This window comes from Anopheles gambiae, chromosome 2, assembly GCF_943734735.2.
Source record: "Anopheles gambiae chromosome 2, idAnoGambNW_F1_1, whole genome shotgun sequence".
Classification (NCBI taxonomy): Eukaryota; Metazoa; Arthropoda; class Insecta; order Diptera; family Culicidae; genus Anopheles; species Anopheles gambiae.
Window position 1 is genome coordinate 117739643 of NC_064601.1, and position 25587 is coordinate 117765229.

General features: G+C 50.8%; 2 protein-coding genes across 12 annotated transcripts in view; one reads left to right on the forward strand and one right to left on the reverse strand.

Moving 5' to 3' along the window:
- LOC1269547 (mucin-5AC) overlaps positions 1-25587 on the forward strand; it is a 57340-nt gene that overhangs the window by 24415 nt on the left and 7338 nt on the right. For 2 of the 10 annotated variants that reach the window (XM_061651949.1, XM_061651950.1), the window contains exons 3-7: positions 486-600; positions 1517-2104; positions 3339-3490; positions 10479-11807; positions 16719-16921. In XM_061651949.1, coding sequence (XP_061507933.1) covers positions 1531-2104; positions 3339-3490; positions 10479-11807; positions 16719-16921 — 2258 coding nt within the window. In that variant the 5' untranslated portion in view covers positions 486-600; positions 1517-1530. Of the gene's footprint in view, positions 1-85; positions 128-251; positions 408-485; positions 601-693; positions 848-1516; positions 2105-3338; positions 3491-10478; positions 11808-11852; positions 12633-16718; positions 16922-25587 lie in introns of those variants that run through there. The other 8 variants (XM_061651947.1, XM_061651948.1, XM_061651955.1 and 5 more) reach the window with 8 other exon arrangements.
- Positions 20463-25144, reverse strand: LOC4576741 (uncharacterized). 2 transcript variants are annotated; one of them, XM_061651957.1, is made up of 3 exons: positions 24668-25144; positions 24432-24589; positions 20463-24240 (listed from the first exon to the last, which is right to left on the reverse strand). In XM_061651957.1, the coding sequence occupies exon 3, from the start codon at positions 24091-24093 to the stop codon at positions 20584-20586; it is 3510 nt and encodes a 1169-aa protein (XP_061507941.1). In that variant the 5' UTR covers positions 24094-24240; positions 24432-24589; positions 24668-25144; the 3' UTR covers positions 20463-20583. The 2 variants fall into 2 exon arrangements, with proteins under 2 accessions (XP_061507941.1, XP_001237047.3); XM_001237046.3 differs by lacking the exon at positions 24432-24589.

Genomic DNA, 25587 nt, shown 5'->3' on the forward strand with positions numbered 1-25587 from the left:
GGGCAAGTTATCAGTGTGTCATTGATAGCATCTGCGAACTACTTGTGTTGTGTTCGTCGTCTTGAGCTCCCTCCGCCCATCTCTCTCCGCCCATCTCTCTCCGCCCATCAATCGCTGTCGTTTTGGGGTAGCGAGCACTTACAATAAATTAAATTTCTTCCCTTTTGCTGTGCCTAGTCGTGTCCGTGTAAGATATAAGCTGTTACTGTCCGGAGTGCTGTCCGTGCCGTGGATGGAAACTTATCCGCGGCATAGCATTGTTAGGTGCCGCAAGCTCACCTGCTAGAATGGCCATCAACTGCCTCCTATCGATATGAACACGATCCATTTCACCCCATATGCTTGGGAGCAGTACCATAATGTATTCATAATGAGTTGATTCGATTTGCTGGCACACTGGGGGGCGGGTGGGTGCTTCAGTGTGAGGTGTGCTGCGCATTGATCCATAATTTGCTTATTGGCCCATTTTTTCGCCTTCTTTACAGATTGAAAGTGTTGAACGATCCTCCTCTCCCTTCCGATGTCGACGCGAGCGAGATAACTGCCGATCTCCGCCCCCCATACCGGCGCCACCTCCTTCAACGCCCCGGAAAAATAAAGGTAAGTTACTTGCCAATGAAGCGGAAGGCCACGCGACGGCATGGGACCGGGTTTTTTTTGTTACTAACAGATCTTTTTTTCACCACCCTCAAGGGAAACGAACTTTGTCCGGGGCAGAATGTGTACTTCTTGTAAGTTCGTTCGTATCCCCGCACTTAAGATTGATTGTTGCTTGAGAGGTTCTAGGTGAATGCGCACGAAGGAGCGCAAAGAAGCAAGCACACGGGCACGAACGAAACGAAATAATGTAAGAAAACAAAAGTGTTCAAACATTGGCCCAGGAAAAGCACCCCATGCCCCCCTTGTAACAACTTGCCACAATGTTAGTCTTTTGGGCTACTACAGCCCCGAGAACGGATTTGTTGCGGTAACGTCAATGTTCCTCATCTTCTGCAAACAAGCAATCACCACAGAGCCCACCAACACCACCAGCACCATCACCATGCCGCCGTAGTAACTTTTTACAGATGAAAATCAAACTTTGTAATAACTTTCCCCGTTTCCATTGAAAGTGGATGAATTTCGTCAAAATGCTTGCTATTTCGAGGTGCTACTCGCAGGTGGTGGTGGCGTGGTTCGGCGAGATGCCTTTCAGTACGTGTGTTGCTAGTCTGTGGAAAGTTTCGGCCCTCTAATCGGTAGTTTGGAATCGCTTTTAAACACCTTTCACTGAACACGCTGCACTTCTCGGCATCGATTGACGTCTCTCGGTAAAGGTTCAATAGTGTAACAGCTGGCAACGGCGCCGATCACTCTCACGTACGGTGCAAAGTTAGCCTAGAATGGATGGATGGAGTTGAAATGTGTCAGATTAACGATTAACACTAAATGCTTTCCCCGTTCGTTTCCCCGCACCACTCGGATTTGAGCAATAAAACACTGACCTGCCTTTCATTTTCACTCATCTACTTCACAGTGCCCCCCGATGCCATGACAGTGTCGGTTTCCCAGCCGCAGCAGCCGATCGAAAGCGTCCACTGCGGTCCCCTGGCGGCCACGTACATCGTCGCTTCTGCCACGCCCCGTTCCTCCACCACCTCCCCGTCATCGTCGTCGGCGTCCCCGACCACCGTCATTGACGCTGTTGCCAGCCCCTCGATGGCGCTGTCCTCCGCTACGATGTCGGCTTCCTCGTCGTCCTCCTCCTCCTCTACCGCTCGCCCGACCAGTCCGGGGCATGGACGGGCGAGCGTGACCCGCGAAAGTCCCGAGCCCGATACAACAACGCACGGCAACCATTCCACCCCGACGTCGGCACTGCGGAGGCTCTACTTCAAAACGGCTCGCGCCAGCAAGGCGGCCAAAATGGCGGCCACAGCGGCAACCACGGCAACGGCCGTCGCTGCAGCGGCCGCCAGCTCGTCCACCGTGCCGAAGGTGGTCGTGATGGGGTCATCCACGACGTCCGAAGCCACCATCAACACCTCGACCGATTCCGCATCGACGCACGTCACCAACGTCACGACGACAACTGATACGGAAACGAACGATTCGCTGGATCTGGGTAGGAATGATAAGATCAATACCCCCTTTTTCGTTTTCCCGTTTTTGTTTTCCTTCCTTCTCAGTCAGGTGATTCGCTAGGGCAATTTATGCTGCATCCGTGACCAACATCAATTTGATGGGGATTGTTGTTCCTAAGAGCAGCGTAATCAACTACAAGTATCCATTAGGAGAGTATTCAACCGTACCTAAGCGCAATTTATGCTCGCGCAGGTCTCAATCACATTAAATTTCAATTCAATTTCCATTCCATTCCGCGCATTGGTGGTGAACGCAGTAGCACTTCCAGGATGATTGATTGATTGCCAGCTCGTATTGCACATACTTTCGGCAAAACAACACAATTCCGAGGAATGTCCAGAATGTATTATTTTTCATTTGCGAAGAGCGTAGTATTCGCATTCCTAGAATGGCATGAAGGGAGAGATTATTAACTGTAAATAACTTTGACTTTGACGAAACAAAGACCCGTGCTTCCTTTTCGCTCGTGCCTTGCCAGGGGAGCAGGGGAGTGTTTTTCAAATCACTTCCAAAAAACCGTCGGAATTCAACGTCGCAAATACCGGGAAAAAAATAAAAATAAGACCACAGTGTACGTGCCGCCACCTCACACGCCAGAGTTTCCCATCTTCAGTCGTCATCAGAATTTATGAGAACGTTTCATAGATGTTTATCGCTAGGCCGACCCCGGGACCGGCCACAGTGTGCTTCACGCGTTGGTTGTTGTTGTTGCTGTTGTCGTTGCCAGTTGCCAAATAATGTTTACAAATATTTTGCCCGCCAGCGGTGGAACGGAACGGAATGGGTGATGCAAGAATGTATCCGGATGCCGGAAGGGAGCGAGAACAACACACCCCCGTGCGCGCCGGTTCCACCAACCCGCCGTTTCGCTTGGTTTCTGTTTGCATTTCCTCCGTTGCAGGGATGCACAGCGACGCGTAGCTTGCTCTGTTTACACAAGTACAATTACTCTCCGATAGCTGTTGAATTGCTTTGTGCAAAGCACAAAAACCCAATCCATGCCTGTTTGCTCCGACACTAAACAGCAACAAAACAGACATTAAGAGCGGGGGGAAACACCACCACAATGGCAGGTACCCTAGAGGGGTTCTTGTTGCAAACACTCACTATTGAACAATATGGCGGCGAAAAACCAAAACAACCCACAACTAATGTTATAATCATGTCCGACATGTCCGTATTACAACAGTAGGCTGTGCGTTTCCCTTTCCCAGGTGACGTTTCGGGACAGAGTGAGCCGCTGCTAAGCTCGCTGGAGGACGAAAGCTCGAGCATTATCGCGCTGAGCCAAACCGCGGGCAATGAGGAGGATGAAAACATCACCGTCATTAATGGACCCGATACACCGCTGCTGATTAGCTATCAGGTAAGTGTTGAGCGACATTGACCCGCTTGAGAAAAAAACCCCCTCCCGTTCGTCCTTTAACGTTGATGTATTTTTACCCCGCCATTAAAGCTGTGTTTAGAAAATGCTGTTTGATCTTCTCTAATTAGCTTCCCGGAATGGAATGGAATTTGTTACTTAAGTGATAAAAGTGCACACACCGACACATCTATTTTCGTGTTCCACCTTCCAACGGGCCACTTTAATTCGATTCTGCTGTGCTCTTTTGCCCGCGGTGCACCCGAGTGGAGCGCGTTGGTAGTACCCGGAAGCTGCCACCCCAACGAACCGTTTGCCATTTTGCACCACCCGGTCTGCCGGTGGAATGTTTGTTGGACGATAAACCGAAACTGTCGAACTGTGCGCGCTGGCCCATTATGCAAGTGGCCAGAATGGGCACGAATAAACGGTTAATCTCGCGCGCGCGCGAGCTTGTAATATCTCAATTTGTAATGGGTAGGTGTAGCACCACCCACCATCACCCACCATCACCGCCATTCGCCACTCAATTCGTTCAAGAGAGGGCCCGGGTTGGGTAAATATTGAAATTGCAATTATGATCAATATTTTAGTGGCATTTCGAGTTCGTTTCCTGGCACACTCAGGAATCTCACAGCCTGCTGCGCCGTTCTCAGATTGAACCAATTGCGCTCTTTTTCCCTCGTACGCAGCGAGCACGTGAGCACACATGACGCTCGTAGTGCAATCTGCCGTTGCCGCAGCAACCTAAATTCTAAAGTACCGAAAAGAAAGTACTCAACCGCCGGCTGTTTCGCCTCAACTTCCCCAACCCGCAGGTCGTGCACCCTGGTGCTTGTCGGTTTTAGTGCAAGCCGAGCGCAGTAAACTTGCTCCACCTCTCCCCTCTTATGACGTCATTTGCGCGTACTGTGTTGAGTAATTTAGAGAAGTGGCCTCATCGACCACCCATTCATTCGACCTGATCTACTCCACCGCCGAAGGACGGAGGGAGGGAGGCCGCCGGGAGGGGAATAGTTCGGCCTAAAGGGCTGTTGGTGTGTTGGCAGGATTTCTAAGACGGCACGCAATGACGCCGTTTGCATCCGTTGCATGCGAATTACCGGTCACGTTGCGTATGCATTTCTGTGGGTGTTTTTGTATGTGTGTGTTTGTATGTGTGTCGTTGCGCGGATTTGAGAAGCGAGCGTATTAATAGCTAGCGTCACTCTGTGGGCATTTTATAATTAGCGTGTTGTGTGTTATTTTTAGGGCCGCCGCAGCGAAGAACGTTGATATGTGGCGATTGGGGCACGATTTTTCATCTCACTATTGTGTAAACATATCACACACGGCGACAGCCGTAATGTGTACAGTTGAAAAATTGCACCCAGCAAACAGTGCTGCAAACTGCGGGAATGGGTGGCGGGGTTCTACTCCCGCTGCACGTGCTGATCGTGGTGGGAAGTGGGCGAGAACGCTGGAAGTATGGTGTCGCGGAGGGTGGTGCGATCGTGTGCCGAAAAAGATTGATGTGTTTTCTGTCGTGTGCTTTTAAATCGTTGCAACATATTTGAATTGTTTCGTTTCCCATGTTTGCTCTAACATGATTTCCGTCCTCGCCATCGGGGCAAACCGCGGGACGACAAAAAGGTCACACACAAACCACCACCACCGTTGGCATTTGTCGTTGGCAAGATCATAGAAAAGGTCTGAGAAAGTAAAGAAAATGGGAAAACATATTAAAATTCCAAGAAAACGCTCAAAACTGTGATGAACAATATTTTTCTTTGAACTAAATCGCTACTTTCTTTGAACTAAATCGTTTTGTGCTGCAACGCAAAAGAAACAATCAATGGAAAGAAGCGGTGGTTTGCGGCGACTGGCGGTACGTTACTGTTTTACGGTTCGCCAAAACACGGCAGCGTCCTGCTAAAAGCGTCCCTCCGCCCCCCCGTTCTTTCTCTTCTCCACTGCTCCAGTGCAATAGAAAGGGGAGTCGCCTGTGTTTGTGTGTGTGCCTTATCATCGTTTATCAAAGCGCAGACCGAATTCAGCTTCAAGGGAAATCCGTTCTTCAAAAAAGGTAGACACATTTGGGCGTCCCTTTCTTAAGAAATGTGCTTTGGTTTGCTGTTTCCGTTTCCCCGCTTCATTTCCATAGGGTGGCCTCCCATCCCATCATCCTCCTGCTCATCCCACCTGTGCAGCCAAACAACTGCATCGTCGTCAAAGATCAACAAGATGATTTCCTGGTTGCTGCGATGCCCCCGGCGACACTCCACGCTTGCGACAGCCAGCCATGGGAGAAGCCAAACGTCAAAAACAGAAAAGAAGCGCGCCACTTCAATCACAGTCACCCATGCCCACCCATCCCCACTGATTGAAGCACGGCACAGGGGCCCATCCCTTGTTTCGACGTGGTGATGCTGACAAATCTGACACACGCGACCACTGTGTTCGATGTTCACCGAAGCCGTAATTCAGCGGAAAATGTTTTGCGAATCGAAATTCTGCCACTCCAAACCATACTTCACACAAGGAGGGGAGAAGGGGACGAACCGATAGCACAGTGGCACAGGGGTACCGTACGCTCAAGCGCAGCAGACGAAGCCGTCCTCTCGAATAATCCACTTAAGGGGGTGAGTTCAAGCCCGACCGCCACCTGTCTCTTGTATCGGCGTGTATCGGCACTCGACGCACTCGAAAAGCGCGAAGGTGTGTGGTTCGTGTTCTGCATTTCCCTGTGTGATGGCGAAGATCGATCGTGAGACAACAGCAAAAAAGAGGAACGACACACACGAGAAGCGTAGGTGCAAAACTTATTAGGACGCTCACATCCCTGGAGGGTCAAACCTTATCCTTAATTAAAACGGCTTTGTAAATTAAGAAAGATGAAACAACATTAACAAACTAGAGAGGGATTCTGCTTCTCATCAATATCATCATTATCAATGAGGTTAAAAGATGGCCGCCGCGCCACAAAAAAAGACAAATAGACACACTAAAACAAAGTATGATGATTGAGAGAGGAGAGACAGTCCCCGAATCCCCGCACGCAGGGAGTGGGAGGGGCTGGGAGAGGTTTTCTTGATAGGCTTGATTTAATTTCCATCTCGCAGTGTTGGTGGTGGTGGGTGGGTGGCTGGAATCGTTTGTTCGCCATTTTTTCCACCATTATGAACGCGCGAGGGTCATGAAACTGCGCACTTTAACATCATCGTCGTCGTCGCACTGTCTCCCGTTTCTCTTTCCTTTTGGGTTTGATGATATTAGGGTTCTTTCCCTAGTAGGCGGTAGACTTTTCATTCGAAGGAAGCGGATGTATATTGTTGCAGTCTATAGGGGGGGGGGGGGGGGGGGGGCAGGAAGGATCATCGCTTGCTATGATTTGCCCCTTTTTCTCTCTCTCTGTCTCCCCATTTGCTACTTTCCTTCTCACACGGATGATGAGCATCATCGAACCGTGGCGGAACGATGGCGCAGGATGGAGCCGCAAAAGCCGCGTTGAAGCTTTTGTTAATTAATGTAATTAGATGTGTCAGGTTTTGCACTCCGTACCGTTTTCGCGATTATGAAGCTACGCCTTTAGCAAAGAATAATTGTGTTCGTTACAAAAATGATGATTAATTTCTGTAAATCATGAACTCGAAACCAACCGTGTTGTGGGGTGCGCGGCATGGGGGGTGGGGGGGGGGGGGTCACGATTTGGAAGCTTTAAAAAAACTGGAATTCAACAAAAAGAGAAGGATATGGAGTTTGTCTTGGCGGTGATGCGTCAGACGGGACGGGATATGCCGTTAGGTTTTTCCACATACATTTCTCACTAATGACCCAGCGCAGGAACTCTGACGACATACCACATTTATTTAGCAGTACACTCTTTTTTTTGCATTCCTGGTATACACCCTCTTCAACCCCCCGTTTTTCCGGCCGTCCTGGCATGTCCTGGCAATGTTTTTCGTTGTGCCTAATGGTTTAACTCATGCGTTTACCTTTTGCTGTTCGTAATGGGCAGTGCTCCGTGAGAAGAAGAGGAGGCGACGACGGTGTGTTTTAGTGAGTGATGCTTTGTTCTACTGTGTTGTTTTTGTACGTGTGTGTGTGTTTGTGTATGGTTTTGTTCTGTTCTGTGCTTCTGTTGTCGTCTGCTTAACCCTTCGTGTCCCTTCGTGCTGCGTGCCCGCATTACGAGTGCAGACAAATGTTGTTCTGTTATATTGTATAATGCTCTTTGTTTGGTTCGTTGGGTACGCGCGTTGGTGCTCTCGGCTGCTTCGAGGGAAGAAGCTGCCGGAACACATTCACACACACACACAGAGCACACAGAGCACACGCAAGGCAATATTTTATATGCGTTAAAAGTTGCACAACACGAACCTGGGACGGAAATGGGGTGGAAATGATGAAAAAGAGAGAATGTAATACTAGGCTTTTTTGCATTTCATGATACTCGCATTCTCGTTTAGTGTTAATGTACTGTGTTCTGCGCGTGTGTGTGTGTTTAGTGCTGCTATTATAGCATTGTGTTTGAAGGCCACACCGTACCTTACTTGGTGCGAATGAGAACATTGCAATCATTTTGTCGAATTTCAGTACCAATGGTGGAAAGTGTTGCGAATCGATTCCGTCATGCTCTCTCTCTCTGCTCTATATACTACTGCCTTGCAATGGCAAAACATGTGTTTGTGTGTGCCTTTGTACTGATTTCTGCAACAAGAGGGTAACAAAGACGAATGTGTGTTGTTTTATTACGCCTGGCAAAGCATTATTTCCTATGCAGGAATAAGGGGAAAATGTTGTGTATGGGAAGGAAGCATAACATAACAGCACACCATCGTTGTGCACCTGCCATGTATGCAAATAAGCGTCTGGAAAGGAAGCGTTCCCAATGCTGAACGTCACGATGCATTAAAATAGATGAACCTTCTTAGGGCAGTCAATGCGTGTGGGGATTTTCATTAATTCTTTGTTTAAATCGCTGCAATACAAGCGACAAGCGATCCGCTACGGCAAAATATACAAAGTGTGGTGTATCATGTGTCTCATCCGCGTGTGTGTGTTTAGTACAACGATCTCTCTAGCGGTTTGTTTTGTTTTGCTTCGATCTCGGGATCGGGATCGCCACAAAGAAAAACATCCGCCTGAGATGAGACAGGAGAAAACGGAAAAAGAAAAGGAAAAGGAAAGTCACAAAAAGCAACAAACCAAGCCATTGCGCGAGTCGCGCCAAGTCGAGCCAAGCGCCAGAGCCAAACCAAGCGACATTTGTCGAGTTGCGTGTGCGCGACCGCCCGCCGTTGCGCTGCTGAGTCGTGTCGTGTAGTGTTGACGCGGAAACGCGGAGTTCCTGGACCTCTCCGGTCGACTGGATGGATGTCGTCGTCCGCCTGTCACTAACATGACGTGTGTTTGGACAACAATTTGCTCCGTCATCGCTCAAACCGCCAGCCGATGCGCCCCCGGCTGAAGCTGATGTGGTGTGGATGGCGCAAGGTTCCGTGCGTGCAGCTCCCTTTTACCTTTCCTCTTAGTCACACTGTCTCTGCTGGTTGGATATCTTCGTCCAATCGCTCTATTATAGGAGGAGGGAGCGAGGGATGGCAAGGATGGATGATTTTATTGACCCTTCTCTTACCTCACCTCGCCTCGATCTCGCCCCGAGCTGGATAGACGCGGTCAGACGTGTTGGGCAGACCATTGGCCAACCGGTTTGCTGTGGCGGGAGGATAACCCACATTGATTCACGCATCAAACGATTCCCATTAATGGTCGTTTGCCGTGATGGTGCGAAATGAAGAGTGGCTTCAGGCCGGCTTATGCCAATGATACTAATATTAATAATCGTAATGGTCACTAAAGCGAACGATCAACCAAAACCGGGCAGCAACACGAGCCGGAAGCGTGTGAACTATATCCGGACACACACACACACGACCGGTATCTTGAATCTCGCCTACGGGCGGATAGTAATTAATTTCATACGATGTCACTCAAGCTGTATGTAAGTCAATGCGATGATATGGCACCGGTATGACAATGGGAATGAGGGAAGAAGGTGAGAGTTGGGGGAAAACACTTCATGAAACAATTGCAATTTATCTTTTTCCCGGGCCCATAGTACGACCCCGCCACCAGTTTTGGTTTTATTCTTCTCTCTTGAACGCCGCGAGTCCACGGATTCATTCGGCGGATTGTCTTGAGGGAGCATCACAGGTCTTTTACCTTTGAGGCCGTGAAAACGGTCATAAATCTTCTCCCGTACACACGCATCGTACAAGGGACGGAGCGGTTGACGTTAGCGTAGTACTTTGTGTAGAAAAGTACAACACCGTCGGCCGTCGGTCTGGATGATAGTTGACATCCGAGTTTTAAATCCTGTCCGCCCGTGCCATCCCATGCCATGCCAGGGGCGTGGAATCATCACAGCTGGAAAATGGTTCGACCTCCGAGGTGTTGCTCTATTCCGGACCAATGCACATAGCGCTTGGTGAGAGCAGTAGGCGGTGTGTTTACCCGAGGACAATAAATTCCGTCCGTTAATTAGTGGGAGTTTTTGGAGCGTCGGCATAATACGCTTTGAAGCTAGAGAATTTGTCTTGGACAATCTTCGTCAACTGACGTAACACGGTGGTTGATGCTGGTTCGTTGTCCAGCAGACCCCAAGAGCAGCCCGTACAACGCGACAGCCGACACAATGCAACAACCGCTGGCCATCACTGGCTCGCTTTTTGTGAAAAGTATTGTTTGTTGAGCCGGCGTGCTCAAATCACTCCCACTTGCCCTCCCACATTGACAAATAACGACCTTTGCTGTACATCAAAACAGCTCTACTCTTCAAAGGAATATCGTTTCGTGTGATGGAGACACGTGGTGTTTGATGGAGTCAATGGAGGCGCCCAGTGGTTTATAGAAATATTGTTTGTAATTTGCTATAAATGCCTTATTCGTCTCTCTATTAACGCTCTCCCTCTCTCTCTCTCTCTCCCTTTCTTTTTATGCCATTTCACAGGAACTGGAGGATCTTTCACCACGCTCGCCCATGTTTTCGCCGCGTGAATCGCCGAAAGTGACACCGGGATCGAACAATCGCACGCAACAGCCACGCACGGCACCGGTTTCATCGACTGCAACGCGCTTTCCCTTCGATCCGCCCATGTCGCCGAAAACGTACAGCGGAGGTGTTAGCCGGGGTGATATCGCTTCCTTTGCCCGCACGCACGAAACCATGTTCAGCTTTGATGAATCGCCCAATCCGATCCGGCGTCCACCGCCCAAAATCCCGCCAGCGCCTTCCTCGGTCGAGCCGGACACGCCGGACCATTCCCCGAACATACCGATCGATACCGCGCCCGGGCATGAATCGATGGCAGCCAGGGAAGTGACGCAGCCCCCGAAGCAGCAGCAGCTCATGGAGCCACCGCAAACGACCACCACCTCGACCCCGAAGCGGCTAATGAACAGCTTCAAGACGCGCAAGGAACGGCTCGTCCAGCAGGCGGGTAGTGCGGTGGCGGCCGCTACCGCTGCCGTTACGTCCGCCGGTGGTACGTCCGGCAAGCCGTTCAAAAACCCAAACTACGATCCCGACCTGACGATGTTCCCGTTCGACCGGGAAGCGATCGACTACGATCGCATCCAGCGCGAATGCTTTGCCGTCGAGGAGGAGCTGCTGTTCGAGCACGATCGCCGCAGCGACGATGACTATCGGAGCGTAAGTGCCGGGGCTGGCGGTGGCGAGTCACCGTCGAAGGCACTGTTCGAGGCCGAAATCTTCAGCGATCACTATTCGATCTTTCAGCAGTACGCGTACCTGACGCAGCAGGAAACCCGCGACGCGCCACCGGCCGAACGCAACGCGACGCCGTCGAAGCGCAACCGGATGGCGACCACATCCAGCGATGCATTTTCGCCGCAGCGTCGCCACCTTGAGCACGGCAGTGGGGTAGGAAGTGTGGCCGCCAGCCAACCGCGGCTCTCCAAGTTCGATCAGATCGCCACCAAGTTCGACCTGATGCCGTCAAAGACGGGCAGTTCGGTGACTGCACCGCAACAGCTGGGCTGCGGCACACTTCCGGACCTGCGGGTCGACTACTTCGCCGAAACGTCGTGCTGTGCCGGTGCGGGGATTTCCGTCTCACCGAGCGGAGAATCATCAACGTGCGACGGCAAGGCGCGTGCGTCGTCTCCGGCGGCGACCTCTGGTGGTGGCGGTGGCGGCCTCCGCTCGATGGAAGTCGTCGGCACAGGCGCACTGGCCGCCGGTGCTATAAATGTTACGCCGAACCCGATGGAAGGAGCAGTTTGTACACAACCGCGGGCGACAATAGTCGTACAGCAAGTACGTAGTTTTGTCTGTCCCCTGTCCCCAAAACCGGTAGTTCGGTAGCGTGCACGCGCGCAACACGAGTTTCACTTTCGTTCGTTTGATTTATCTCGTTCGGTATAATTATCTGTGCTTGTGAGAGAGAAAACCCGCCAGCTCAACCGTTCATATTTTCCGAGTGTGTGAGAAAGTTGACCTTATCTTCCGCTGACGTGCGTCGTAAGGGCAGACAGTGTGGTGCGATTTTTGGAAACAAAATGCAACGTGCTCTATCGTTTGTATCGTTCTATCGTCTGTGTGCGATTTGCGTGAATCGGTGTAAGAAGCGCTGCTGGAAGTGAAAGAGTTTCACGCCTTCCAGAGTGTGTGTGAAAGAGAGAGAGAGAGAGAGAGAGAGAGAGAGACAGAGAGAGAGAAAGAGAGAGAGAGAGAGGAAAGGGAAGAGTTAAAGTACGGTTGTTGTCCTGTGGAGTTATTTTTACGTCTCTCTACGCTAATTTCTGGCGCTGTGCTGCTGGTTTATCTCATTTCGGCTTCGATTTTTGTGCATCGATTCTGGCAGCGATTGTTTACGATAAATCGCCGACTCCCGCAGTGCGCTGGGCATCTCTCCCACACCACCAGACACCAGACGCGCGCTCTGTTGTTGATTTGTTGGCGTTCGAGCAACTATAATGTTTGCAGTAACGTGGTAGCGAACCGCGATCAGCAACAACATTGAACAGTGTGAAGAAGCTGATATTGCTGTTGGGCATAACTTATCAACCGTCTCCCCCTCGTAGTGTGTGTTTCAAGATGAATCGATTACTCAAGAAAGTGACCAAATTTTTGGACCAAAAGGTAAACGTGATCGCGCGTGTGCTTTGTGCTTTGCCTTAACCACCCCGAACAAACGCCCAACAAGCTCTAACACGTTTCGCTAATAGTTTAGCCTAGATTTTAAATAACATCTCAGTGTCGGCAATGCAGCAACGGTATCATTGTTGTGTTTTCCTCCAAGACGTCATCCATTGGACCTTGGCTGCTCAATTAATTATTGGGGCCCTCTCGCGCTGTTCTTGTTTATGCTTTCTAAGCACGTGTACGCGTGTACGCTCTACGATACGCAGCTAAATGACGCAAAAGCACGCTGCGTATCGCCCGGCGAAGCGAGCGTTGTTTAATGTGTAAAGCAAATCGACCTCTACTTCCGGAACGCCACGGCTTTTGATTATTTGTTGTTACTACTACTAGCCACTGATTTTTATTGTGAAATTTTATACTTCACGCCTGTGGTGTGGTGTGGGAATTGGTGGCCTTATAATGGATTGTTTTCTGTAAATGGTTTGCCCGTCCGAACACCTTGCCGCTGTTTGGAAACATAACACTAACGGACCCAATTATACACCCCAGGCCAGACTCTACCCCCCCCCCCCCCCTTACCTTCTCGCTGCCATTCGTGGAAAGCAAAAGTCTTCACCGTCGCTTCGTACGGCTGGTTCGTTGGTCTTTTTTATTTATTTCTATGAGCTGCTTCTGGCATTTTTCGTGGAACACTGCAAACATCAACAAACAATTGGAATCCATGGCATGGAATTGCCATCGGAGTTTGCAATCACCCGCACAGGAATTAAGAATGTCCGGGTTCTGGTAAACACACCTTCAGGAATCATTCGGCGTGCTGGAACGTACAACAAAAAGTACAAATTTATTCTCTTTTTCCCACCTCCAAGAAAAAGGGATGAACCGCATTCCTGTTCGTCCCTAAAATCCGGTTTTTCCTCCTGCTTTTGGACCGTTTACTCGTAAATTCAATTCCACCAATCGTTGGAAATGGAGCATATGCCACGCGACACCTTTACGATATGTTGGCGCAAGGAGCGTGCCGAAATGGCGCGTACTCTCGGCGTATGGAGGATGGTTTGTGGGATCAGTTCAGTTTCGTTTCCCCATTCATTCGTGGTAATCGAATTCTCGGTGATTGAAGTTGAAAACGGATTCAAGAAATTTGGCTCAGTAACGCGTGTGTGTGTGTGTGTGTTTTTCTCTCCAAATTGCTTAACCACTCGTGAGGCAAAGCAAAAGGCAGCAGAAAAGGGCTCGAAATGCTTTAGCAAACGTGGCGTGGCAATTGTGGTGGGAAGCAGTGTCGACAACAAGCGTAGACATCAATCCGGGAGGAGACTATACTAAACTATACTTTCGTTTGATAAGGCAATATTACAAGATTCCTTCCGGTGATCCGTTGTCAGCGTGGGTTTACGCGTTGGTTTGATGTTTCGTTGTAGCTGAGCACAAGCGCAATGACATTAGATAGTTTGAGCAAAGGAACCCGCACTGCAGGGGATAGCAACTATTGCTTCCATGCGGATGATCCGAACGATCTAGTAGCCATGGAGATGAAACTTTCTAATGATGCTTCGTCCCTCCCAGTGGACGACCGCATGGCATGAATTTTTAAATTTAATTAAAATTACTCATGCAATTTAAAACTCTTCCTAGTGCCAGTGTGTCCGTCGTGTTGATGTAGCACCGTATTCACGGTAGCAGAAGAGAAAAAAAAATCATTCGTCATCTTTGTGTTACAACAGCTTCCTCGGAAGTGTCAGTAGTGTCTCTTACTGTTCTCCCACCGAACAGCTTTGATGTGTCTCTGATGAGAAGGAAATGGGGGGAAAAAACGAAAACACCAGCAAAGCCGGCTCTGTGCTCTCATCCGAGAGCAAATTCAGATTCGCGCTAATCGCGCGTCCACCGCGTGTCGCGCGAATGCGTCTTTTGCGAAAATTACGCCTGAGTCATTTGCGGTTCATCCTTTCACGCGCGGTGACAGTGGAAATTGGTTAAAAATATTAGTCATCCTTCTACGAACGCAGGCGGGTGCGTAGGGGCCTGTAAAAGAGAGCAAAAGAAAGAGAGAGAAAGACACAGCTGTACAGGGGGACAGACGTAGTGAACTCACTTCCTAGAAGTGGTGTTTGCGTTACGAATTGGTTTTCTGCCCCCGGTCCTCAACCGTCGTAAGTGGGTTCTGAAGTGAAAGAGTCCGTCTCCGGCATCCGTCCGCTCATTTCCCATTTTCATATGTTGCCTACATATTCATGAGCAACGGCGTGTACGGGTTTTCAGTCATCACGTTTGATGATTGGCTGTTTTTTTTCTGTTCCTTTTTCGCTTGTTCGCTTGCCTTCCATCTCATATTCCGTACGTTCATACGCTCGTCCCACTGTCATCTGATTTTGACCAATTTCCTTCCTTTCTGGTTGTTTTGGGGGAAGGGGGAGAGCTAGAGTAGTTCCAAATACGTTCAACCTTCCATCCCCCCCCCCCCCCTACCCGCTGTACGCATCGTGACCGAGTGTCGTCGTCGTCGTTTTAGTACGTCGTCGATGATTTCATTAAGAGTATGGCGTCCGCCATACACCACCACACATTGACGAGTAGGCCGGAGATGGGGTGGCAAGCCGGAGGATGGACGAGCTCCTCTGACAGCATTACGTGGGCGTGCAGTGAATGAGTGCGCAGAGCATTAAACATGTGCGAACGATCAGCGGCGTGGCACATGCGAGGACCGATGCACGGCGCCACACACGTGCGTCGTGGTGGTAGCGTCAGCCAGCCGGTCGTGGTTTCCCGTTTTAATCAGGCCACATTCGACGCACAAAACGCACCAATCCACCAGCGAACGACGGTGGTTTCGGGGAAAACTGCACACTGTTTTGCCGTTGACACTCTCTCCGGTCAAGAGGTGCTTTCCAGGGCACCTACCACCCCACCCCCCCCTCCTCCTTCCTTCCATGAGCTGGTTGAATTGGGGACATTGATTAATTTTATTTGGTGATGGTTGGTTTAGTTTGGCTGATCCTGGTCGGCCTTGTTGATGGCCACTTCAACTGATGGAGGCGGGCGGTGACACCACCATTTCGGCACACAATACACGTAATGAGTCGTGCAAAGAACCAACCCTCCCTTGCCAATAGAGAGCGCGAGAGAGAGAAGGGAGACGTTGTGCTAAGGGAAGTGAGAAAGCAATGCCTCCTAAGATGAAGCTACGTCGCAGTGTCACGTCCGCGTCGGTGGAAGTGACTCTTCCAAATGGTCCATTTTAGCTGTTCCCTGTGTGTCGTCGCTCTCCCACTCTCCTTTTCCTCCCTATCTCGCTTTATTGCCTGTTCAGGATTCGGCGGAAGTGTGCAATAAATCACGCACGTAATTCGTGCAGAAAATTATCCCATTCATTAGCGTTTACGCAGCAACACGACGTAACCAGCAGGCGCGTGGACGCAAACTAGCAGCTTTTTAAGAGTTTGAACCCTTCCTGCTTCCCCTGAGCAGCCCAAGGATTGCGCGTACACGAGCCCTGAGCTTAATTAATGCCGTTGCCAATAACAATCTGTGCTGATCTGATTTAACGTCGGCTGGGATGGAAGAAAATGGGTGCTCGGGATGCTGTTTAACACTTTAAGCGCCGCGTCATATGAAATCGCACGACGGCTTTGTTCACCGCTCAGCTCTGTATCTGACGCTCACCAATTCTCTTGATAACGAATGAGGTAGGAAAGAGAGAACGAGAGCGACATGTGCTACGCCGCTTATCGAAATGAAACAAAAGAGTGATAATAGTCGCACGAACAATTGTCGCTCTCATCGCTCTCTTGTCATGCGCTACGTGCTCACTCGCAAACTGTGACGTCAGGCCGGCGGTCAAAGTGTTAAACTGTGTTGCTTTTGCTAAAAGTTAGAATTCAATTCGAGTGACACGTGAACCAAAGAACGAACCAACTTACGAACCGTACGAGTGTTACAAGTTTAATTGCTAATGCATGAAGTTTTTGCGAATGCACACGTGCTTGAGAACAGGATTCGTTTCCTGGATCTAAGAAAATCAGGGTATTTAATTGTGGCAACATTCTAACTTTTGCCTTTCTCCTACCATCCTCAAAACAGCCCTCGCTCAGCCTGGACTACACATCGGTCGAAACGATTCTGCTAAAAAATGAAGGCGATTTCATCAGCGTCGGCGAACAGGGCACCAAGGGCGAGCTGCAGTCGACGCAGCGGAAAAAGCAGCAGCGCGAGGAACACATGCGCCAGTTGCTGGACGTGACCAATACGCTCACCACGGAGGAAATTAAGGACTTCGAAATGAGGTAAGTCACACGTAATATGTCCCCAACGGTCGCCAAACAAAGCCTCATTTGCAGCGTAATTGAGCGAAACAAAAACTGCTGCTGCGCTTGGTCCACACTTTCGGCAGCCCGGGGACAAGATTAGGTGCGTAGGTACGGTCACTGGGAAGTATGACACTGAGAAGCATATTTTGCGCATAAAATTGTCCCCCATCCCGGGCCAGCCGTCGGGGAGTTCCTTTGCCATCGGGCTGACCATTATTACTTGTGCCATTTGACGCTGTAATATTCATTAAATAGTTTACGGTAGTAAGACGCGAGAGAGGCGGGGCAGTGTGGCGGGGCAACCACACACCACAGAGGCACCAAAAATGTCATTGTTTCACGAGTGTCTGTTTCAACGGTGGTCCTTGATTAAATTTCCGCTGGCCGTAACTTTGCCCCATAAAAAGGGAGCAGGAAACAGCAGTTCACTCAACCGTCGCAGCCGAAACGATTTTTGGCATCATTTTCATGGTCATCGCGGTGGTATTGGCGGAAGTCCTGCTTCTTCCTCCCGTCTCCTCCAACAAGTCCTTTTGAACTCGAGCCGCCGCCAACATGGCTTGCATACGTGATCGATTTGTCCAGATAGACTGTACGATCATCAAATGAAATTGGATTCCCCTCTGTCCCTCCCTTCATTCCTCTCCCTCCAAGCAGTTCGACATCAAGATTCGGAAGCTATCACCCACGGCGAAGGTGGATGTCGATAAATAAACATTTTATCATGAATTTCAATTCCTCCCCCGACGACGTTCTTTTGCACAAAGTTACAAAGCTAAAGACCCGGCCAGAGTGTGTGGGTCGTCGTGCCCGTGTTGAAAACAAAGATTCCGTGTCCCGATGAGTTTCCTCCTTTTTTCTGCCTTCTTTCTTTCTTTCTTGCATTCGCCGGTCTTGTAACTTCCGCTTAAACCGTAACCCTCTCGCCGTCGCCCGGCCCGGGAGTTTGTTAATTCGCAGAATCAACACACCGCGGGGCCGCGTGTGGCCGCGTGTGTATGTGCTGTAACAAAACAACGGCACACACCGACGGCATGGCCAAGTATTTATACCGATTTGCCATCTCAGTTTTTTTTTTTGTGGCCATCTCACTCCCGTTTTCGGACTAATTGGCAATGTGGTTCGGATACACGTTCTGAGAAGATAACAACACATTCAAGGCCATTGCGGACGACACTGCTTTCTCCAACGGGTGCGTCGTTGGGCTGTACTACTCGGGGTTCACATTAATTACGGCACCATTACACGTTACGGCCGCCCGCCACCCATCGCTGATGGAGACTGGTGGGTCGGGTGGCCGGCCGGCCAGGTGGACGATGTCGGACGATCTGAAGCTGCGACCGGTTGCGACTGCGACTGCGGAGAAAGCGAGAAACGATGTACTAAATTAAACCATCTTTTACCCTTTCACTGCTTCTCTGCACCTCTTCTTCTCCTCCTAACGAACAGCAGTTACAGCAGCAGCTGGTCGAACTGGGAAAGAGGCAAATTATGCCAATATGCTTTAAAATAATCCTTTTTTGTGTGTGTGTACACGTTCTATAGAGGCACCCATATGCTATCGATGTTAAGAAATATCTCGAAAGAGGGAAGGGGAATGTCTTCCGCGCACGAACAAATCCGTACCGACCGACCGGCCGTTGCCATAACAGCAAATGAGATGGAATAAAGTTCGCATTATTCATTTCACTCGCGAATGTACTGAGGTTGCGACGATGCGCTACCATCCCAGCATCCGATCGATGCCATTGCTTACTTAGATAGATAGCGAACCCGGGCGGATTGTGCACAGGTAGTATTATTGTACATCTTCTCTTTTTGCAATTTGTCGCTGACAAGGACCTTTTCTTCGCAAACATTCGTGGAAGCACAACTTTTATCCACAGTGTACCACAGTGTTTGGAAGAAAGTCGTTAGTCCCTCCAGTGCCCGTGTCCGTACCATAGCCTCGCGTGGAACGTACTTTTATTTGTTGACAACAGTTTTTATTTTCATTTTTCCGCTGATGACGGAAAGTAAAATTGATTTCGTGTGTGTGTTTGTGTGTGTGCCGATGGTGGTGGTGTCCTTTATTAGGGTACTCCTGGCGACCCTGGTGGAACTCGAACTCGCCTGTCAAAGGATTCCCTGCGCCCAATTACGATGATGGCGCTTTTTTGCTCACAACAATAAGCCCCCCGAAATGAAGAAGACGCAAAGGAAACAGAGAAAAGAAGGAGCCCAGAAGGAGAATAATAGAAACGTGTGTACGCCACACACCCATCCCCTCCCCACGCGTGGTATGTGGTTCGTGGTTCCGCAGGCTCATTGCAAACTTTTAATGGCATAAAGTTGGATTGCATGTGCAACGTGATGATGATGATAGCCACAAAAGTCGCGCGTGATGGCATTTTAAGGCAACGCGCGCCTCGAAAGAAGGACCTTCTTCCTCGTTGCGAGGAGAATTCATACAAATCGATCGATTCGCTCCCTCGTATAGGGTCGTTCATCGTGCTTTAATAAGGAAATCGTAAACAAATGCCTTTTAAAACGTCTCATCTCGCTCGGGCGCTGGTAATAAATTTCCGATTCCAATTTTCATTAAATCGTGCGGAAACCGGAGATGTTCCCCGTTGTTGTTGTTGTTGTTTGAGGCAGCTCCGCGGGAAGGAATCGGCTCGACGGTTCTTCAACGACTCTGCCCCACCACTGTTGGGGAAGAAAGGGGAAAGAGATATTGATTTTTGACTCAAAAATTCCCATTTCGCGCAAAGGTACCGTAGACGCGTAGCAGAAACCCCGCCGCAAACGATACGGCGGCGCTCCCAGTACGGAGGCAATATGCAAGCGAAAGGCTATTAAAGTCCTGGCACCATCTACTAAATATCCGCTCAGGAGCGGTGTTTTTTACCCCCTTTCGGTCGGTCGGTGCTCCCGTTTTTATGGAATATTTGAAATATTTCCATTTGGCCCATTGCCAAGAATGCGAAGTGCTGCTGCTGCTGCTCCTTTTCACTCCTATGGTAGGGAATACAATGGACAATATGAAAAGGTGAAGCAACGGAGAGTAGTGTACACCACCCCTTCCATTCCTTTGCCACCGTTTCTACCGGTACCGCGCTTAGTTGGTCAGCAGTAAAGTGGAAAAATCGTTGGGCATCGGGGAAGACGAACTGGTCGGATCGGAAGCAACTGAAACGACCCAGCACTACGGTCTCATTTGTGTCATCATCCTGTCATCCCGTGTCGCTGAGCCATTGCCATTGCATTGCAAGTTCTGTAGCGTGTGCACTCGGTCGAATGGCTCAGTCGGTGGCTTGCACTTTGGCGGGCCCGACGACCCCCAGACCAAACGCTTTTGCTGCAGCTTATCGAAACGTAAATTAAATTTGTGGCTGCGGTAGACATGAGGCGATTGTTTTGGATTGAAGAATATTGCACACCAGAAAGACGATATGGCAAATGTCGTCTTACCTGTCGCGAACCGTGAGTTGGGCTTGGTTGTCATCATGGCAATACTAAATGGAAAACGGCTCGATTACTGGTTAAAAAAGCAACATTCGATTATGTATACTCTGTCTATAGATTTATAGCTCTCATAGCACTGTACTATACTGTGGGAGGAAAGGGGGCAATAGGGATGGGGGATGGGGTTGCGATCATGCGTCCCCGAGGATTTGCTTCAAATCGTCCGGAAGACTTTTCTTCATGTTTTCCATGTGGCGTAACAGTTGCTCCCGGGTATCACGAACGTTCAGCTGCACCGGCAGGGCCGCCATCGCGCTGCTGTTGTTGCCCTGCAGCAGCGTCAGCTTGTGGCGCAACCGCAGGATCATGTCGACGATTTCCACCTCCAGCTTGCCTTTGGCCCACTCGGCCAAATTGGACTCGGAGAGGGTCTGCATGTGCAGCACCTGCAGCGTTTGTTCCAGCTCGAAGTAGCGCGTCTCGTACCAGCCCTTAAAGTTGGGCGAGCTGAAAAACCGTCGATACAATCCCTCCCAGTCGCCCTTGCAGGTGGAGGTTAGCTGTGGGCCACACTCGTCCAGCGTGGCTAGGAAGTCCTCCTGCTTGAACGGGTGCGGCTGCGGTGCGGACCGGAAGGGCGAAATGTCCTTCTGCAGTGGCATTAGCGAGGCCATGTAGCGTTCCAAGGGAATCATGAAGCTCTGCGTTAGCTCCAGCAGATGCCGCCTTAGCAGTGCGGACTGTACGGAGAGCGGCCGGTCGGTCTTGAGCCCGAGCAGAATCTTCTTGATGAACGCTTTGTCCTTCTGCACGAACGGTTTGTACTGTGTGTAGAGCCCGGGCGACGAATCCAGCAGTTTGTGAGTGATTTGTTTGATTTTGGACAATCTCGACAGCGTCGCAGAACCGTCCGATGACCCAACCGTGCCGCCGCCGGACTGACCGCCCGTCGAAGGGGTCGTTGTGAGCTGCCGTTGCAGTTGCGCTTCCGCACTGTCCTGGAGCCGTATCGTGTGGGGCCAGTGTTGCAGCGTCTTCGCGAAGAACGGGTTCGTGACGCCCAGTATGATCGCGGGATGGCCGTTCTTGTTCTGCGTAAACTCCTTGAACTCCGTATCGTGGATGGTGAAGTAGGGACGGCTTTCGGCGCAGTACGCCAGCGGGCTGATAAGGCTAGTGAGCGACTGGACCATGTGGGCGCAGTCGGTCGGCGAGGTGCCAGTGACGATGATCGGCTCGCCGGTCAGCACCAGCTCCCACAGCAGATGGATGTGAGGTAGGAACAGCTGCAAGCTGCGGAAGATGTCGATCTCGTGCACGGATGATATGGTTCGCGTTTGGTTCGGCGGCCGCCCATTGACGCCCGACTTGTTGGCCGGGTAAAGGCTATCCACCGGCGAAACGAGCGTACTGTATTTGCCGTTTTGCTTCGGAATGGCCACCTCGTACACACTGCCGAGCAGATGCAGCTGGAGCGTTTCATCCGTGAGCAGCGACGGCCACTTGCACACACTGTCGCAGACGGCCTCGAGCGTAGGTTCGCCGTTGCTGAAGTAGGACGGTGCAATCACCGCGCACAGCTCGTAGAACAGATTGACGAAGGGAAGGCGTGTCAGCAGGACCAAGCTTTTCTGAAAGTAACCGCGCTTCAGGGTGGCATCCTTGATTTGGCGGAAGTACACAAAGCCCCAGAAGTGGCCCGGATCCGCACGATGCACCGGCATGCAGTGGCAGTTGAACTCCTGCAGCCCCTTGGGGAGTATGGAGTTTTCCGAGCCGGACGACACACGCAACCGGATGTGGAACTGCGAGTCTCCCATGCACCCGGAATTCGAATCCGGGAACGCCAGATAGCAAATGTTCATCTTTTCCTGCTCCGTCAACGTCACGTGCTTGGGGTAGATAAGCTCCATCGCCTGTCCCAGTTCTAGGTCGAACGTAACCACGCAAATGCAGTGCAGCCACTCGCTGAACCGATCCCAGGTACCAACCGTCCCACCGTCGTCCGGTTCCGCCTCCTGCTCCTCGCCCTGCCGGTCAATCACCGCCGAAGGGTCGGCTTCCTTCCGTTTGCGCTGCTCTTGCTCCTCCTGGCCGCGCTCCATTTCGAGTATTAGGCGCTTGTGCTCGTACACGATACGATCGATCTCGTACCGCTCGAGCCGTCCCTTGTCCAGGGTGGCTTTCAGCTCAATGTTGCCCTCCACCATCACGTGCAGCACCCCGTTCAGGTCCACGTTAAACGACAGACCGACGTCTTCGAGCCCTTCGCCGAAGCTTCCCTCCAGCTGCAATCGGCCCAGCGTAATATTATCACTAACAATGGCACTTTCTCCCTCGTACAGTCGGTGCACGTTGCGAAAGTTTTTCACCCGGTGGCGCACTTTTAACGGTAGCGTCGAGTTGCGGCTAATCAGTATACGCGGTGGCTCACCAACATCACCGCCACCATCACCACCATCGATATCGAGCTCTTCGCTTATCATTCCGATTGATCGTGGCACCAAATCCCACCAGAGCAGATCCTGAATGGCGCACGATTTATCCCCGCTCAGAATGCCGGCGGCTATGGCCGTTCCGACGACCACCGCTTCGTCCGAATTGACCGAGCTGCTGAGCGACCGACGGTCGAAGAATTCACTCAGCATAATCTGCACCCGGGGAATGCGCGACGACTCGCCCACCAGCATAATCTCGTGCATCGCAAACCGATCCTTCCGGGCGCGCCGCAGTGCCGTCTCCACGTGCAGAATCACACGCTCAAACAGATCCTTGCACAGTTCGTCCACGTTGTCTTTCGTGAGCGTCGAGCTGAGCTTGTGGCCATCGAGCAGGTCGTCAATCTCCACCGTCACCTGACTGGTGTAGGACAGCGTGCGCTTGGCCTGTTCGCATGTTTTGCGCAGCTTGCGCATCGCAATACAATCGCGCGTAATATCAAGCGACTGTGTGTCCTGCAGCTCCTTCACGAAGTAGTCCACCAACCGTTTGTCGATGTCCACCCCGCCCAGCCTGGTGTCGCCGGAGCTGGCCTTCACCTGGAACACTCCGTTGTAGATGGTGACGATCGAAACGTCCAGGAAGCCACCGCCAAACGAGCACACCAGCACATACTGTTCACCGATAAGCTTCTTGTTGATGCCGATAGAAATGGCCGCTGCCGTCGGCTCGTTGATAAGCCGCAGCACCGTCAATCCGGCAATCGTGGCCGCATCCAGCACGGCTTGCCGCTGCCCATCCGAGAACTGTGCCGGGACGGCAACAACGGCACACGTCACGGGCTCGCCGAGCTGCCGTTCGGCCATCGAGCGCAAGTGGGCCAGTATAATGCCGCAGATTTCCTCCGGCTGGTAGCACTTGGTTTCACCCTTGAACTGGACCTGCAGCCCGCCTTCCTTTTTGTGCCGGCCGAGGATGCGCTTCACCTCTATCACACAGTTCGCCGGATCAGTGTCGGCTTGCGCCAGCGCTTCCTCGCCCACAAGCCGTCCCTTCTCGGTGAACGCGACCACCGACGGGATGCGATGGTTGCCGCACTCATTGGCAATGATTTCGAACTTGCCATTCCGGTAAATACCTACGCTCGAGAAGCTGGTACCGAAATCGATTCCTATCGCAACCGTCGATCCGGACGATGGGGCAGTCCCAGTGCCGGCAGCGGTCGTTTCCTGCGAGGAAATGTTCCGTTTCGGTGAAGTCATTGCTGCTGCCGCTGACCGAACGAGCCCCTGTTCTCGACTGTATCACTCGCGATGATGATCACTGCTACTGGGATGGGCTAATCGAGGCAAGCATTCCCGTTGAGGCACCGCCTAGGAAATTCGATCTTTCTCTCTAATCTGATGTCCCTGGGGAGCGGAAGAAATAATTAAATCTCATTAAACCATGTGCTGATAAGTGCGCCGCTCGTGCTACCGATGTGGTCGCAGTCAGTCGAACTGATTACAGCCTTTGCCATCGTCACGCACGGCTTGCTTTGAACCGCGAGCACCACCACCACCACCACCACCGTACAACCCCTTTTGCCTTTGCACACAACCGTTTTGACATTTGCTGCCGACCAAAACATAAACAAACGAATATGTTCCGTCTTCCCGACTGCTGCTGCAGCTCTCCGTTGCCCTCGCTACACTGACACAAAGGGCAGCATAAAAAGGCAGTACCAGCTGTGTTTCACGAGTTGTGGCTCGGCTGTGGCTGTGGCGTAACGGGTGGACAGACAATAGAATGCTTTCAGAGAGTGGTGGGAACTTTCTGCACGCACAGCATACATACCTGCCATAGGGGAGGGGGTTGTTCGTGTCGTTGCTGGCTGGTGGGAAGCTATTAGAAGCTGGAACTGGAGCTCTTGCGACTCTGCTCTGCTTATGCTGTATCTTTCTTCATGCAAACCGAACGGCAGACCGATTTGCACATAGAAAATTGGATGGATCGCCCGAGAGAACAAAGCTGTCCAAACACCACTTTCACCTTCAGGCAGTACACTGGCAGGGAAATGCACACACACACATACACTTTACGAACCAATCCAACGCAAACCGTACTCAACAGTATAACATGATTTAACTACTTTCCTAACAACACTGCAGCATTGCTCAATCATACTCAAATCGGCTGCACAAACAAGAACTGGTTCGATGAACGGCCAAGGCAGCAAAGTTTCTTCTATCGTTGCGAATTTCCGATTTTCAGCGCAGTCGCACCAACCGCGCAAGACGTTTCGTGCGCGTTTATACTGTGTACAGTGTGGCCAGATTTTTTTGGCAGATTTCGGTAGGAGCACTCGAAACGTCAAACTACTTTAAATAAAATCGGTTTTTCCATACAAATAAATTCTGAAATTATTCTCGGCAGGCCATGACCATGCTTTTTAATTGAACTGTCAGCCAACTACTGAGCGTTCAACTAAAAAGCATGCCAACTATTGAATTCTGACTGTACATGAAATGATTTGGTAAATGGTTTTATGAATTTTCGGTCAGTATTATAAAAAATCTGTGATTTTCGGTAGGATAAATGAATAATCGGTAGTTTTAGGGTGGTCATCTACGATTCGGTAGGAATACAGATAAATCGGTATTTCTAGTCACTCTGACCGTGTGCTTCAGTGCTAGCGCTCGGTGTAAACGTACGTGTAAGCGCCGCTTTCGTTTCCGAGAATTAACCCTTACGTAGCGGAAGCGACAAGCGTTCCC